Genomic DNA, 16,388 nt, shown 5'->3' with positions numbered 1-16,388 from the left:
CACCGCCCCCCCCCACCGCCCCGCCGCACCGCGTCGCACCCCCCACCGCACCGCCCCGGCCCCATTGCCTACCCCATCCCCGTTTTTTAATTACCTGTTCCCGCGGCCCGGGGTCAACGCTACTTCTGGCTCCTGCTGCGTCCTGCGTTACGATGTGCGCAATGACGAGTGACGTGACGCGACGTCACTGCCAGTGCGCACAGTGACAGCTCAGGAGGACACCACCGGAGCCAGATGTAGAGTGAACACCGGTGATGGGGGAGGCAATGGGGCCGGGCCGGGGCGGTGCGGTGGGGCGGTAGGGGGTGCGGAGCGGTGCAGCTGTGGGGGGCGGTGATAGGACTCAGGACCCCTGGACAGGCAGGGGGAGACGATTGGCCCGGAAAAGCTGGGATTCGCCAGTCTGAATTTACCTGCGAATCACAGTGATTGCCAACAAGGGGGGGGGGGGGGGGGTCAGGACCCCCCTAGGCAATGTTCTTGGATGGCTGCTGATAAATATCAGCAGTCACTGCGTTCCGATCACAGTCATGTGTGAGGTGGTGACCGAAAATGCCAAGGGCGTACAGGTGCTCCCTTGGTCCTTAAGTACCAGGATGCAAAGGCGTACCTGTACACTCTTGGTCCCCAACAAGTTAAACTAACAGGTTGTAAGTGTACTTCATGATCATGAAGTGCAAGCCCGCTAGTCACATCACGGCCACCTTTAAATAGCATAAAAAAGGCGCTGCACTGAACGACAGCGACCACCGCCGCCGCAACACCAGTGCCCACAGGGGGAACGACCAGAACCCAGACCGCGTCATCCCACAGACAGACAAGTGCGCAAGGCACTCTCTTACTTCTAAGCCCTGTCTTATTTCAAGGCAACAGTTTAGGGCAACATATGAAGTATTTCCGTACTCAAGAGAAATTGTGTTACGCATGTTGGGAGTCTTTTTCTTATTTACCCGTCATGAAAAGGAAAACTTGAGGGCTACAAATAAACTTTTTACACTAACATGCTCTTGTTGCCCCATACTTTTTTCATTTTTCACAAGAGGTAAAATGAGAAAAATACCCCCAAAATTGTAACTATTGTAATTGTAAGGGTTACACCAGCACTAAAAATTAGAATTTTTCATTTTCATGGACCACTGTTCCAAAATTGTGTCAAACATCTGTGGGGTGTAAATGCTCACTGCACCCCTTATTAAATTCCTTGAGGGGTGTAGTTTCCATTTCCTAAGAATACATTTTCCTCTTTTATAAATTGTTGGGTGTGTATTCTGAAACTGTGAGACAGAATAATACCAATCCACCCATCCTGTACTATTTTTAACCACTGCAGGTCCAGGTACTTTGAGCATTCAGGACCAGACACTGTTTAGCCGTTATGTGGAGATTTATTAAAAACTGAAGAAAAAGAGGGATGCAGTTGCCCATAGCAACCAGTAAGTGTGCGTCTGTTTCAGAGGCCTTTTTTAAAGATGAAAGAAGCAACTTGATTGGCTGCTATAGGTTCCTAAACCTTTATGTTTTTTTTTTTGTTTGTTTTGGGGGGGGGGCGTAGACTAGCAATGTGATTTTTAAATAATTCACAGAACATGGCTGTATATCCACAACTTGTACTATGATCTAATAGCTTCTCAGTAGAATTTCAAAAGCTAACAGGTTGTTATTGTACCTTTTGATGAAAATGTTCAAGCCCACTTGCCACGTCAAGGCCACCTGATAAGAGTGAGTCCCTAAACTAACACTGGCGTAGCACTGGATGACAACCACCACCGCTGCGTCACCAAGCCCACAGGGGGAATGACCTAGTGAGCAGGCAGTCCTACTGCTGCCCGACCAAGCCCCCCCGCTCTGGGCCACACCACCCCACTGACAAAGCACCACAGCAACAATGGCCGCCGCAGAGCACCACACCTACTATGTGCTCCTTATTGCAGACAGCCTGAAGTAGCGCCGATAATACTGATCAATGTTAATCATTGTTCAGTGTATGGAGTGAAAAGACTGCATGCAATATAACATTAATGAAAACGCACGGTAAATGGCGTAAATGTGAAAAAAAATACCATATTCCAGATTAAAATAATCAAAAGTCCCATCAAAACAGTAATGGTATCGATAACAAATCACTGATGCAATAAATGAGCCCTCATACATCCATGTATATGGAAAAATAAAAGAGTTAGAAGAGTCAGAAGGGGACAATTCTAACCATACAAAAAGTTATAATTTCTTTAAAGTAGTAAAATAAAATACAAAGTCTATATAAATTGGGTTTCCTTTCACCCGTATTGACCTACAGACTAAAGATAATGTGTCGTTTAAAAAAAATGTAAATACCTCCAACATATATGCGAACAAACACTAAAGGGTTAATGTAGAATTACAGTAAGTGACTTAACTAGTCACCACAATTAAGTAACTAAACTATTAATACAAACTATTTCACAAGCATTACACAATACACTGGTGCTGTTTCTTGGGTAGGACAGCATGCCTCCTTGTTCTGACATACACTGCCTTGCCATGCTTGGGGGGGGGGTTGGGGCTGTTTGGGGGTGGTCAGTCTACTGCTGAGGTAGCCGTGTTACATGGTGTGCGTGGCTCTGGGATTCATAGAGCCTGGCTTGACAAGGCTCTATAAATTGAGTGCAGAGCACACAGATCAATGTAGTTTTATGGAACTGCATTGATCTGTATGAGGAATCTAATCATTCCTCATAAAAATCCCTTCAGGCGACTAATAAAGTGTAAAAAAAAATCATAAATGTTTAACCCACATACATTAATCCCTTCCATATAAAAGTTTAAATCACCCCCCATCCCCCTTTCCCATATAAAAAATATGTAAACATAAGAAAAATAAACATACTTGGTATGTGATATTACCGTGTGTAATTGTCTGAATTATTACAATATAACATTATTTATCCCATGGTGTAAGGTGTAATTTAAAAAAATACCAAACTCCAGAATTATCACATCATACCGCAGAAAAAAAAGTAAAAAGCAATCAAAATGTCCGATCTATACCACAATGGTACCGATAAAAACTACAGATCACAGCACAAAAAATTAGCCCTCATAAAGCCCGGTAAAAAATTTTTTTTTACATTTTAGTGGTCAGAAAATGGCAAGTAATTTTCTTTTTCTAAAAAGTTTAGAATTTTTTTAAATTTGTAAAACATGATGCGAACTATACAAATTGGGTATTGTTTTAATCGCACCGACCTAAAGTATCAAGATTACATGTTAGTTTGACCGCATGGTGAATGGTATAAAAAAGAAAACGCCCCAAATTTGCTAAATTGTTTTCAATTTCACCTCACAATTTCTTTTCCCCGTTTTGGAGCATGTGTTATGGGAAAATTAACAAAGATATTACAAAGTACAATTGGTCCTGCATAAAATAAGCCCTTATATGGGTCTGTAGATGAATAAATAAAAGAATAAGGGCGAGGAGGAAAAAACGAAAGGTTAACAACGGAAATTGACCTGGTCCTTAAGGGGTTATCCAGGAATAAAAAAAACAGAGCTTATTCGTTTTAAAAACCACTCCCTGTCTGTCTCCAGCTTGGGTGTGGTATTTCAACTTGGCTTCATTCACTTCAATGGAACTGACCTGCAGAACCACACCCAACCTGGAGACAGACTGGGAGAGGTTTTTGAAATAAACAAGCTCTGTTTTTCGATTCCTGGATAACACCTTTTAAAGGCATATAAACATTTAATAAGATCGACATAATACACATATCAGGAATGTAGAATAATACCAGTTCATGGTGATGCAGGAGCCTCAATAGCAAACAAATACATCTATGCTGTGCCAAATTGCCCCATGCAGCACTCATCAAATGCTACCAGGATACACACATAATACCCCCTAGCTGCACCAAATACTGGCTGCAGTGCAGAATAAAGTACCTCCTCAGCAGCACTTAAAGGGGTACTCCGCTGAAAACATTTTATCCTTTGGATAGGGGATAAGATGTCTAATCGGGGGGATCCTGCCGCTGGGGACCCCGTGATCTCCGCTGCGGCACCCGTCATTCGGGGCAGGAAGTGAACTCCGCTCCATGCCCGATGACTAGTGATGCCAGCTGCCACGCCCCATCCATTCACGTCTATGGGAGGAGGCGTGATGGCTATATACTAGTACTAGTATGTACTGTACAGAAATTTTGATATAATATTGATGACATAATGATGCTATTTCAACTGTAATATTATAGACTAATGCAAATAGGCTTGAGTGAGACAGGCCTTTTTCACAGTTGTGTCTCTTTCACAATCCAGGTGCAATACAATAGAGAAGGCAGCATTCACCATGTATTTCTATGTTACAGCTTTATGTGCCTTTCTTATGGCAGAGAGCTAACAGCTATTAAATGGGCACTCTCATCAAAACAAATTTTTGCTATTGCACCCCTTATGGTAAATAAAAAAAATCTTTCTAATGTACTTTGATTTAAAAAAAATGAAGTTTTCTGTTTTATTTGTGTTCAAAAAAAGCTGCCACTAGGTGTCTTCCTACTTGTCCAGAGCACATTTCCCCCTATCTCTTGCACAGACTTTGGACTCCTGCTGGCAGAAGTCCAAAAGCAGGAAATGCTGAGGGGAGTGTGTGCAGCTTTATCCAATCATAGCTCATCTCACAGTGAACTGCTTTGGGCTGTGTGTAGCAGAGTTAGGGATGAAGTTCTCCCCTGTATGGCTTCAGATTATGTCACGCCTGCTGGGGTGCTCAAGGTAGAAAACTAAAAAATAATAAACATAAAGGCAGGAGGTGGTTTATCATGATGGAGGCAGTGAATTGGGAGGACTATAGAGGTACTCTATAGAAGATCATGAGAGGTACTCTTTTGACAAGTTATACTGCAGTTGGCACCTTAAAGGAAATCTATCATCAGAATCACCCGCACTAAACCTGTTACACAGGCTTGTAGTGCGGGTGATCCTGATAAAAACGCTTCTTACCTGATTAAAAATGGTTCAGCGGTTCTTCAGATATCTTTATTTTTAGTTTTCTGTTATTCCCTGGCTTGGGACTCAGTGGGAGGTGTTATCATCTCGGACTCAGCTACACGTCATTCTAGCTGGGCGGAGCGGCCGCCCGGCTCATGAATATTCATGAACTTATCCTCGTAGTCTAACTCCTTTTTCTAGGTCTGGTGGGGAGGGCCGCGCATGAGCCACGTTCCGTACACCCGGAAGCGGCGTTCTCCCCCCGGCTTCACTCGCGCTGCGGCCCAAAACAAGTAAGAAGACGGGCTGCATGAGTGAAAACCCGGGGGGAGAACGCCGCTTCCGGGTGTACGGAACGCGGCGCATGCGCGGCCCTCCCCACCAGACCTAGAAAAAGGAGTTAGACTACGAGGATAAGTTCATGAATATTCATGAGTCGGGCGGCCACTCTGCCCAGCTAGAATGACGTGTGGCCGAGTCCCAGATGATAACACCTCCCACTGAGTCCCAAGCCAGGGAATAACAGAAAACTAAAAATATAGATATCTTAAGAAGCGCTGAATCATTTTTAACCAGGTAAGAAGCGTTTTAATCAGGATCACCCGCACTACAAGCCTGTGTAACAGGTTTAGTGCGGGTGATTCTGATGACAGATTTCCTTTAAAATACAATCATCTTGATAGCTAATGCTCTTGTGTAAGCTGATCTAGGTCTTTTACTGTAAGCACTTACATTGAAATGTCTGTATAGCTTCTCTCTGTATGACTATATACAGCACAAGTATGAGCTGAGGTGTGTTTTCAAGAAAAGTCTCAATAAGCCGCATCATGCTGATGTCATGGGTGACGAAGTAAGCATAATTCTTGAACATGTCATCCTTTGGGTTTCTGTATGCAGCGAGGCCCACTTCGAGTGAATGTATGCACCTGTAGGAATATGGAATCAGATTAATTTAAAAATAAATAAATTAAAATGGTTTCTTTGTACATTAGACACAAAGGGAAACTAAAAAAGCAAAAAACATGTTTTTAGAACAAAAAAAACTCATTTTATAGGCATGAGCCCTAAAGCCTTTTGCATACTCAAAGAAGAAACTGTTCTGTTCATGGACGACCACTTGAACTCACTGACTTCTTGTAAAATTATAGAACTATAAAGCTCTTTCATTGTGATGGCTCAGATCACAGGCTTCTATCACATGTTCCTATGACACATCAGAAAATCACTTTGGATTTTTTATGTTTACTGCTTTGGGGAAGAAAGTTGCCCGGAGCACTTAGGTCTCCGGGGGTCTGAACAGCTTTCCTCACTGAACAATGCCTTTAAAGGGATTTTCTGTAAATACTTGTTGAGTACATGATAGAACAGACCAAAAACAGAAAAACAAATCTTCAATCTCCCTTAAATCTGCTGCCACTTAGGTGACTCCAACGATTATGCTGCCATGATGTCACCTATATTGTTCACATGACAAATGACCTAAAAATCCTGGAAACCACACAATCTGTCACCATGATGAACAGCTGAAAAGACTTCTGAAAATTCTGAATATGTATTTCTTATGGAAACACTTTGTGCCTATGCAACGTACCTACATAGAGCTCAGAGTTACAGTTCAGTTGACTACTGGATGCTTTATTTCCCTACAGAGAATGGAGCACATAAGATGGATCCAGCAAAGCATTCTGGTATATGTTATGAATGGAAACCATAAAGCTGTTGTGAACATAGTCATAATCCTTATGTCCATGGCTGTAGGACAGGTCTGTGTGGCATGAATCCATTATACAGCTCCATAAAATTCAATGTGAAGGTTGTATCTGCTACCACAACCCACAAATGTTGCTTCAATTCTAGCCAAACTTCCTTTGGGGTATGGTCACATTGAGGAATCTCCGCTCACGGAATTCCAATCAGGAACTCCACTCGGAGATTCCATCTAGCGCTGTCACAATTGACAGCAATGCGGTCAGTGCACCTGGAATTTTTGTAGCGTGAACATACCCTAAGGCTAAGTTTCTACTTGTTTTTTTTTTTTTTTGTGGCCCAAAATAAACGACAGAAAAAACGCCACAGCATCCTGTGTTTGGCGTTTTTTTTTTTTTTTTTTTGCCTTTGCGTGGAAATTGCATTTTTGGCCACTTTTTTCAAAATTTGTTGGGTACCCAAAAAAAAAAAAAAAAAAAAAAAAGGATGCAGTAGTGATGGAAAAAATTTATTTAAAGAAATTCATATTTTTTATAACGAAATTTTTATAAATTTTTTAACTAAAAATGTAGCTGATAATAATAAAAATGTAGTGTGTGTGTTTTTCACTTTTTTAATATATTTTTAGGTAGTACTACTACTCCCAGCATGGAACACACAGTTTCATGATGGGAGTAGTAGTTCTTGTACTAATAGACAAATCACCCCAGGTGTCACTCCTGACACCTGATGCGATCGTCCAGAATATAGCAGAAATGCGGAGCGGCTCTATACAGCGCTCGCATCTCTGCTCTGTACTCTTGGCCGGCCAGTGATGTGAATAGAAATTCTCATCATTCATTCATATTTTCCGCCCAGAGTGGGGATTGGCCGGATTGTGGCAGCCAATCACCGCTCTCAGAGGGAAATAAGAATGGTGAGTGGCCGGCCAGAGTACAGAGCAGAGATGCGAACGCAGGAGAAAGCCGCTCCGCATCTCAGGGATGAAGGACGATCTCAGCGGGTGTCAGGAGTGACACCCGCTGTGATCTGTCCTTAACTGCAGGTACTACTGCTCCCAACATGGAACACACTCTGCTCCATGCTGGGAGCTGTAGTACCTGCATTAATAGACAGATCGCAGCGAGTGTCACTTCTGACACCCGCTGTGATCCTTCTGTATAATGTATAGATGCGGGCAGCCGCTCTTCTATGGTCCCCTGCACTGACGTATATATACACCTATTCATATTTCCCACAGAGAGTTGTGATTGGTTGGAACCATCTGCTCCTTTAAACTCGCCTGGGGCAGGTAACAGGTGTAGGCAATATAAAAATCACACCTGAAATCAGATAAAAAGGAGAGATGTCTTAGTCTTTGCATTGTGTGTCTTTGTGTGCCACACTAAGCATGGACAACAGAAAGAGGAGAAGAGAACTGAGGACTTGTGAACCAAAATTGTGGGAAAATATCAACAATCTCGCAGTTACAAGTCCATCTCCAGAGATCTAGATTTGCCTTTGTCCACAGTGTGCAACATTATCAAGAAGTTAGCAACCCATGGCACTGTAGCTAATCTCCCTGGGTGTGGACGGAAGAGAAAAATTGATGAAAGGTGTCAACGCAGGATAGTCTGGATGGTGGATAAGCAGCCCCAAACAAGTTCCAAAGATATTCAAGCTGTCCTGCAGGCTCAGGGAGCATCAGTGTCAGCGCGAACAATATGTCGACATTTAAATGAAATGAAACGCTATGGCAGGAGACCCAGGAGGACCTCATTGCTGACACAGAGACATAAAAAAGCAAGACTACATTTTGCCAAAATGAAATTGAGTAAGCCAAAATCCTTCTGGGAAAACATCTTGTGGATAGATGAGACCAAGATAGAGCTTTTTGGTAAACCAAATCACTCTACTGTTTATCACCTCTCTAATAGGGAAGGGCAGGAGACACCCATGTTTGATCACCTCTCTAATAGGGAAGGGCAGGAGACACCCCTGTGTGATCACCTCTCTAATAGGGAAGGGCAGGAGACACCCCTGTGTGATCACCTCTCTAATAGGGAAGGGCAGGAGACACCCCTGTGTGATGCATCTCTCTAATAGGGAAGGGCAGGAGACACCCCTGTGTGATGCATCTCTCTAATAGGGGAGGGCAGGAGACACCCCTGTGTGATGCATCTCTCTAATAGGGAAGGGCAGGAGAAACCCCTGTGTAATGCATCTCTCTAATAGGGAAGGGCAGGAGACACCCCTGTGTGATGCATCTCTCTAATAGGGAAGGGCAGGAGACACCCCTGTGTGATCACCTCTCTAATAGGGAAGGGCAGGAGACACCCCTGTGTGATCACCTCTCTAATAGGGAAGGGCAGGAGACACCCCTGTGTGATGCATCTCTCTAATAGGGAAGGGCAGGAGACACCCCTGTGTAATGCATCTCTCTAATAGGGAAGGGCAGGAGAAACCCCTGTGTAATGCATCTCTCTAATAGGGAAGGGCAGGAGACACCCCTGTGTGATGCATCTCTCTAATAGGGAAGGGCAGGAGACACCCCTGTGTGATCACCTCTCTAATAGGGAAGGGCAGGAGACACCCCTGTGTGATCACCTCTCTAATAGGGAAGGGCAGGAGAAACCCCTGTGTGATGCACCCCTCTAATAGGGGAGGGCAGGAGACACCCCTGTGTGATGCACCCCTCTAATAGGGAAGGGCAGGAGACACCCCTGTGTGATCACCTCTCTAATAGGGAAGGGCAGGAGACACCCCTGTGTGATCACCTCTCTAATAGGGAAGGGCAGGAGACACCCCTGTGTGATGCATCCCTCTAATAGGGAAGGGCAGGAGACACCCCTGTGTGATCACCTCTCTAATAGGGAAGGGCAGGAGACACCCCTGTGTGATCACCTCTCTAATAGGGAAGGGCAGGAGACACCCCTGTGTGATCACCTCTCTAATAGGGAAGGGCAGGAGACACCCCTGTGTGATGCATCTCTCTAATAGGGAAGGGCAGGAGACACCCCTGTGTGATGCATCTCTCTAATAGGGGAGGGCAGGAGACATCCCTGTGTGATGCATCTCTCTAATAGGGAAGGGCAGGAGAAACCCCTGTGTAATGCATCTCTCTAATAGGGAAGGGCAGGAGACACCCCTGTGTGATGCATCTCTCTAATAGGGAAGGGCAGGAGACACCCCTGTGTGATGCACCCCTCTAATAGGGAAGGGCAGGAGACACCCCTGTGTGATCACCTCTCTAATAGGGAAGGGCAGGAGACACCCCTGTGTGATGCATCTCTCTAATAGGGAAGGGCAGGAGACACCCCTGTGTAATGCATCTCTCTAATAGGGAAGGGCAGGAGAAACCCCTGTGTAATGCATCTCTCTAATAGGGAAGGGCAGGAGACACCCCTGTGTGATGCATCTCTCTAATAGGGAAGGGCAGGAGACACCCCTGTGTGATCACCTCTCTAATAGGGAAGGGCAGGAGACACCCCTGTGTGATCACCTCTCTAATAGGGAAGGGCAGGAGAAACCCCTGTGTGATGCACCCCTCTAATAGGGGAGGGCAGGAGACACCCCTGTGTGATGCACCCCTCTAATAGGGAAGGGCAGGAGACACCCCTGTGTGATCACCTCTCTAATAGGGAAGGGCAGGAGACACCCCTGTGTGATCACCTCTCTAATAGGGAAGGGCAGGAGACACCCCCGTGTGATCACCTCTCTAATAGGGAAGGGCAGGAGACACCCCTGTGTGATCACCTCTCTAATAGGGAAGGGCAGGAGACACCCCTGTGTGATGCATCCCTCTAATAGGGAAGGGCAGGAGACACCCCTGTGTGATCACCTCTCTAATAGGGAAGGGCAGGAGACACCCCTGTGTGATCACCTCTCTAATAGGGAAGGGCAGGAGACACCCCTGTGTGATCACCCCTCTAATAGGGAAGGGCAGGAGACACCCCTGTGTGATGCACCCCTCTAATAGGGAAGGGCAGGAGACACCCCTGTGTGATGCACCCCTCTAATATGGAAGGGCAGGAGACACCCCTGTGTGATGCACCCCTCTAATAGGGAAGGGCAGGAGACACCCCTGTGTGATGCACCCCTCTAATAGGGAAGGGCAGGAGACACCCCTGTGTGATGCATCTCTCTAATAGGGAAGGGCAGGAGACACCCCTGTGTGATCACCTCTCTAATAGGGAAGGGCAGGAGACACCCCTGTGTGATCACCCCTCTAATAGGGAAGGGCAGGAGACACCCCTGTGTGATGCACCCCTCTAATAGGGAAGGGCAGGAGACACCTCTGTGTGATGCACCCCTCTAATATGGAAGGGCAGGAGACACCCCTGTGTGATGCACCCCTCTAATAGGGAAGGGCAGGAGACACCCCTGTGTGATGCACCCCTCTAATAGGGAAGGGCAGGAGACACCCCTGTGTGATGCACCCCTCTAATAGGGAAGGGCAGGAGACACCCCTGTGTGATGCACCCCTCTAATAGGGAAGGGCAGGAGACAGTCACCTCTATGGCTTACCTGAGCGGGTACCCCAGCTGGAGAAAGTGCAGCAGGGTAAAGCATGAGGGCCATAATATGATCTTGGAGGTACAGAAGCGCCTGATAATCAACTCCTCCTCGGCAGTGGGGTCTTCAGAAGTTGTGGCTGCTTCAGGGAGACAAACTATAGGGTCATATTGGTCTGGCACCTGTATAGGCTTTGCATCCATAACACTGGCAGCTGTGTCCATGTTGGTGACGATACTGGCATCCTCTGGGGGTTTGGTGCCATTCTCATTGTGGTGCCCAGTATGCCCATTGCCGTTCACGTTGATGGATGTCTGAAAAGTATCATCTCCAGAGCTCTGCGCATCTCTACCTGTGGCATCGTGCTTTACGGCACCGCTGGCAGTCTCTGGTGCCCTCTCTTGAACCTTCCAGTCCTGCCAGTCCACCCAGAACCAGCCCCAGCTGAGCAGCTGCAGCACGATAGAGGAGAGCACGTACAGGCCGATATACAAGACGGCCCAGGCCGTGTCCCCCGCCTTGTAGTACTGGTCTGTGCTCCACACGTCAGAGCCCAGGTCCGCCAGGAAGGCGACTGCCCCACATACCGAGAACAGCAGGTCCCGGAGACGATAGCGAGCCGGCAGGCACCCCGGCATCCCGGGCGGCTGGCTGCATGGAGTGGGCGCGGCGCCAAGATATGGGCGGGTGAGTCGGGCGGCTTGAGCTGGGTCCTGTCACGGAATTCAGGGCATTGCCCAACAGTGACTGACCGCGTCTGGGAGTGTATACAGTACGGATACAGAAATAGCATCACCACCTCCGCTATACACTGTGCTCATATAAGGGCGGGCATGTTTACTTCTCTGGCCAAGATGGCTGCTCATACACATGTGTAATGGGGGCCAGTCTGACACCTCAGGGGGTGAACGTGTTACCTTCCGGTCAGCACTATGTTATCTATCTCCAATGTGGAGGTATTGTATGCAGAGATTGCGACTGTCATCCATGATAGGTCAGTCACTAGGGTGGGAACTGACTTTAACCCCTTAAGGACGCAGGGTTTTTCTGTTTTCGCATTTTCATTTTTTCCTCATCACCTTCTAAAAATCATAACGCTTTCAATTTTGCACATAAAATTCCATATGATGACTTATTTTTTGTGCCACCAATTCTACTCTGCAGTGACATTAGTCATTTTACCAAAAAAACCACGGCGAAACGGAAAAAAAATTCAAGATTGAAGAAAAAATTTAATTTTGTATTTGGGGGCTTCCGTTTCTACACAGTACATTCTTCTGTAAAAATGACATCTTCTCTTTATTCTGTAGGTCCATACGGTTAAAATGATACCCTACTTATATAGGTTTGATTTTGTCGAACTTCGGAAAAAAATCATAACTACATGCAGGAAAATTTATACATAAAAAATTCTCATCTTCTAACCCCTATAACTTTTTATTTTTCCGCGTACGGGCTGGTATGAGGGCTCATTTTTTGCGCCTTGTTCTGAAGTTTTTATCGGTACCATTTTTGCATTGATCGGACTTTTTGATCGCTTTTTATAAATTTTTTCATGATATAAAAAGTGACCAAAAATACGCTATTTTGGACTTTGGAATTTTTTTGCGCATACGCCAGTTTAATTAACGATATATTTTTATAGTTCGGACATTTACGCACGTGGCGATACCACATATGTTTATTTTTATTTACACAGTTTTTTTTTAATGGGAAAACGGGGGTGATTCAAACTTTTATTAGGGAAGGGGTTAAATGACCTTTAACTTTTTTTTTTCCACTATTTTGTTGCAGTGTTATAGCTCCCATAGGGACCTATAACACTGCACACGCTGATCTTTTACCCTGATCCCTGCAAAGCCATAGCTTTGCATGGATCAGCGAGATAGGGGCTTGATTGCTCAAGCCTGTAGCTCAGGCTTGGAGCAATCAAACGCCGATCAGAGGCGACGGAGCAAGGTAAGGGGGTCTCCACTAGCATCCTAGCTGATCGGGACATCCCGATTTTATCGCGATAGTCCCGATCAGCCCGACTGAGCTGCCGGGAAGCGTCTACATTCATTTTTAGACACGGCGATTAATTTTGATCACCGCGTCTAAAGGGTTAATAGCATGCGGCACAACGATCGGTGCCACACGCTATTAGCCCAGGGTCCCGGCTATCGTTAGCAGCCGGGACCGACCCGGTGTGATGCAAGGTCACGGTGTGACCCCGTTTTAAACACCGGGATCAGGCGAGGGGCATACAGGTACGCCCTTCGTCCTGAAGGAGTTAAGGTTACTGGGCTTTGTCCTTTTTATACTTTCACTTTTTCCTCCTCACCAAAAAAGGTTGAGAACCACTGCTCTACACCACCCGAAGATATGGCCGCTGGATCCTGGGCTAGGCGCAAATAATGACTCTAATGCCAAGTTACAGAACAACGGCAGCTTTACTGAGGTAGACAGGTGTAATAGTCTTGACAGCTCAGTTAGGCCCTAGGAGGTGACCAGTGACTTTAGAGACTTGCGGGCTCACTGGGACTTGTAGTGGACTTGGATTAATTGCTACAGACCCACGCTGAATTTAGACAGACAGATCTTGACTGACTTGACTAGGACTGACTAGACTTCACCTCTTGTGTAGCTTACCAGGTTTTGATGTTCACCTGTAGAGCACTTGGTTATTGGAAGCGTGGCTGTGTGATAGTCCTTGGGTCTCCTCAGGACACCAGACACTCTCAGGTCTTTACTGTACTGCATTGACCTCAGAACTCATCTCTGCACTAGCTAGCTCCTCCCCTGTATATAAGGGGGAGACTTTGGAGGGGTCCTAAAGGTAACCTACAAGTCAGCTGGTCACTGATACCTTCCTTGGTTACATGACTTTGTAACAACATTTAACCCCTTAAGGACGCAGCCCTTTTTCACCTTAAGGACTGAGCCCTTTTTCGCAATTCTGACCACCGTCGCTTTACGAATTAATAACGCAAAAACGCTTTTACCGAATATTGTGAATCTGAGATTGTTTTTTGTGACATTCTACTTTATTGTCGTGGTAAATTTTCGGCGTTACTTGCATCCTTTTTTGGTGAAAAATCTCAAAATTTCATGAACATTTTGCAATTTTCTAACTTTGAAGCTCTCCTTCCTTGTAAGGAAAATGGATATTCCCAATACATTTAATTTTTATTCACATATACAATATGTCCACTTCATGTTGGCATCATAAAATGGACATATTTTTGCTTTTTGAAAAAATTAGAGGGCTTCAAAGTAGAGCAGCAATTTTTTTTAAAATTCATGAAAATTGCTAAATCTGAAGGGACAGATGTTACAGAACTACAACTCCCAGCATGCCTGGGCAGTCCAGGCATGCTGAGAGTTGTAGTTTGGCAACATTTGGAGGGCTACAGTTTGGGCACCACTGTAACAGTGGTCTCCAAACTGTGACCCTCCGGATGTTGCAAAAAAGTTTGGCCTTTCTAGTGGTTGCCACAGTAAAGATCACTTTACTTTCACTTTCAATCATCCCCCTCCCCCCCCCCCCCCACTGTAGTTTCTCTACCTGACCACCTGACCCAGGATCCAGCAGTCTCCAGCGACGATCGGGGATCTCCAGGCATCTTCTCCTGCAGGTACCGGCCTCCATCTTCTTCCCGCAATCCCCTCGACATCCTGGAGTGGGCAGAATGGGGGTGGCAACCCACTGTCCTGCTCTGCCATTGGTCAGAATCAGTTCTGACCAATGGCAGGGGATAGGAGGGGATCGCAGCTCTGCGACCTCACTCCTAGCCCTCAAGATGATCGGGGCTGTCCCTGACAGCTCCGATGATCGCTATTTTCGGGGTAATCGGGTCACCAGAGACCCGATCAGCCCGCAATAGCAGAAAATCGCATGTCTGAATTGACATGCGATTTTCTGCGATCGCCGACATGGGGGGTCTCAGGATCCCCCTGTGCGATGTGCCGGGGTGCCTGCTGAATGATGGTTAAAGGCATATAACAGTATAAAGACATTGTAATAGATAACACAAGGCACTTGTTAACCATTTATACTGTACAGATTAAGGGGGGACTCGGGACACTGCAATAGAGTTCGCCAGACACGACAGCAAGGGTACAGGGGTGCAACTCCTGTACTGGGCCACCACATCTGTTTTTTTTTTGTTTTTTTTACCTGCCGATTGTGGCATCTAAAATGAAAGTAAAACAATCCTGGCATGATCCCCTGCTGCCTCCAGCCTCTGCAGGCAGATTAAAGGGGTATTCAAGGAATTTTTTTTATTTGACTATGCCACAGGGGCTGTAAAGTTAGTGTAGTTCATAATATAGTGTCTGTACCTGTGTGTGACAGTTTTCTCACAATTCTGTGATTTTCACCCCAATATTTATTTTTAACAGCATACAAAATGACTGTTGTCTCAGATTTTTCCAAGGTTGCAATGCGGCCGAGACCTAACTCACTAGTCAGCTGATGACAGGGAGCCTGTCTGCTTCAATGGGTGGAGCGATCGCTTGGTGGGAGAGGGATCAATCTGCAACTAATGCAACAGCTGTAGGCACCCTGATTGAAAACCACAGGTCTTTTGAATGGATGCAGCTCATTTATGTTTCAGTGGGTGGGGTGGCTGATGTGTGGGAGGGAGGAAAATGGAATTATGGGATTTGTAGGCAAAAAAGAAAACTCAAACAGGAAATACCAGTTCACAAAAAGCTAGCCACAGTGTTATGGTAATCTCACAACATAGCCATTTAGCCCCAAGACAAGCGCAGATCCTCCCTAAGCATGTCCATTACTGTCTGGCAGGTATGTACTAAAATCACCTTATGGTGGATAAGCCCTTTAAGGGTTTATTCCAGCCATACTGAATATTTTACATTGGCCTGGCATGATCTCTGTTATCAGCGCTTGTTTACTGAGTTTCACTGGGCTTGAATAACTGCATACCCTCAACTTTTGCTGAGATCAAAGAGGTTCAGCCTCCTGTGTCTGCTGGCTTACTGTAGTCATGGGCACAAGAGTGATTGACAGGGTGAGGAGCCAATGGCCCTTCACCCTGTGAAACTTCCCACTGAGCACCACATTAAACTGTAGGTGCCTCATAAGAAGGCATTTACAGTTAAATGCGGGAGATGTGGGGGCCGTTCCGAGACGGCGGGACATCACTCCAAAATCCGGGACAGTAGGGGGGCATGTAACTATTTGGCTGGGCCCCAAACTTCATCACTGTTGGTCGTACATCTCC

At 45.9% G+C, this 16,388-nt stretch overlaps 1 protein-coding gene across 1 annotated transcript in view; it reads right to left on the bottom strand.

The window, feature by feature from the left end:
- The window catches only part of XKR8 (XK related 8), a 33,384-nt gene extending 20,456 nt beyond the window's left edge, over positions 1-12,928 (bottom strand). The window contains exons 1-2 of the mRNA XM_056557293.1: positions 11,173-12,928; positions 5,692-5,885 (exon numbers count right to left, since the gene is read on the bottom strand). Of these exons, the coding sequence (XP_056413268.1) occupies positions 5,692-5,885; positions 11,173-11,798 (820 nt within the window). The 5' untranslated portion in view covers positions 11,799-12,928. The remainder of the gene's footprint in view (positions 1-5,691; positions 5,886-11,172) is intronic.
- Positions 12,929-16,388: the final 3,460 nt, after the last annotated feature.

The sequence above is a fragment of the Hyla sarda genome, chromosome 2, assembly GCF_029499605.1.
Source record: "Hyla sarda isolate aHylSar1 chromosome 2, aHylSar1.hap1, whole genome shotgun sequence".
Classification (NCBI taxonomy): Eukaryota; Metazoa; Chordata; class Amphibia; order Anura; family Hylidae; genus Hyla; species Hyla sarda.
Note: the sequence above shows the minus strand (reverse complement) of the source record. Positions and strands in the feature narration are given on the sequence as shown.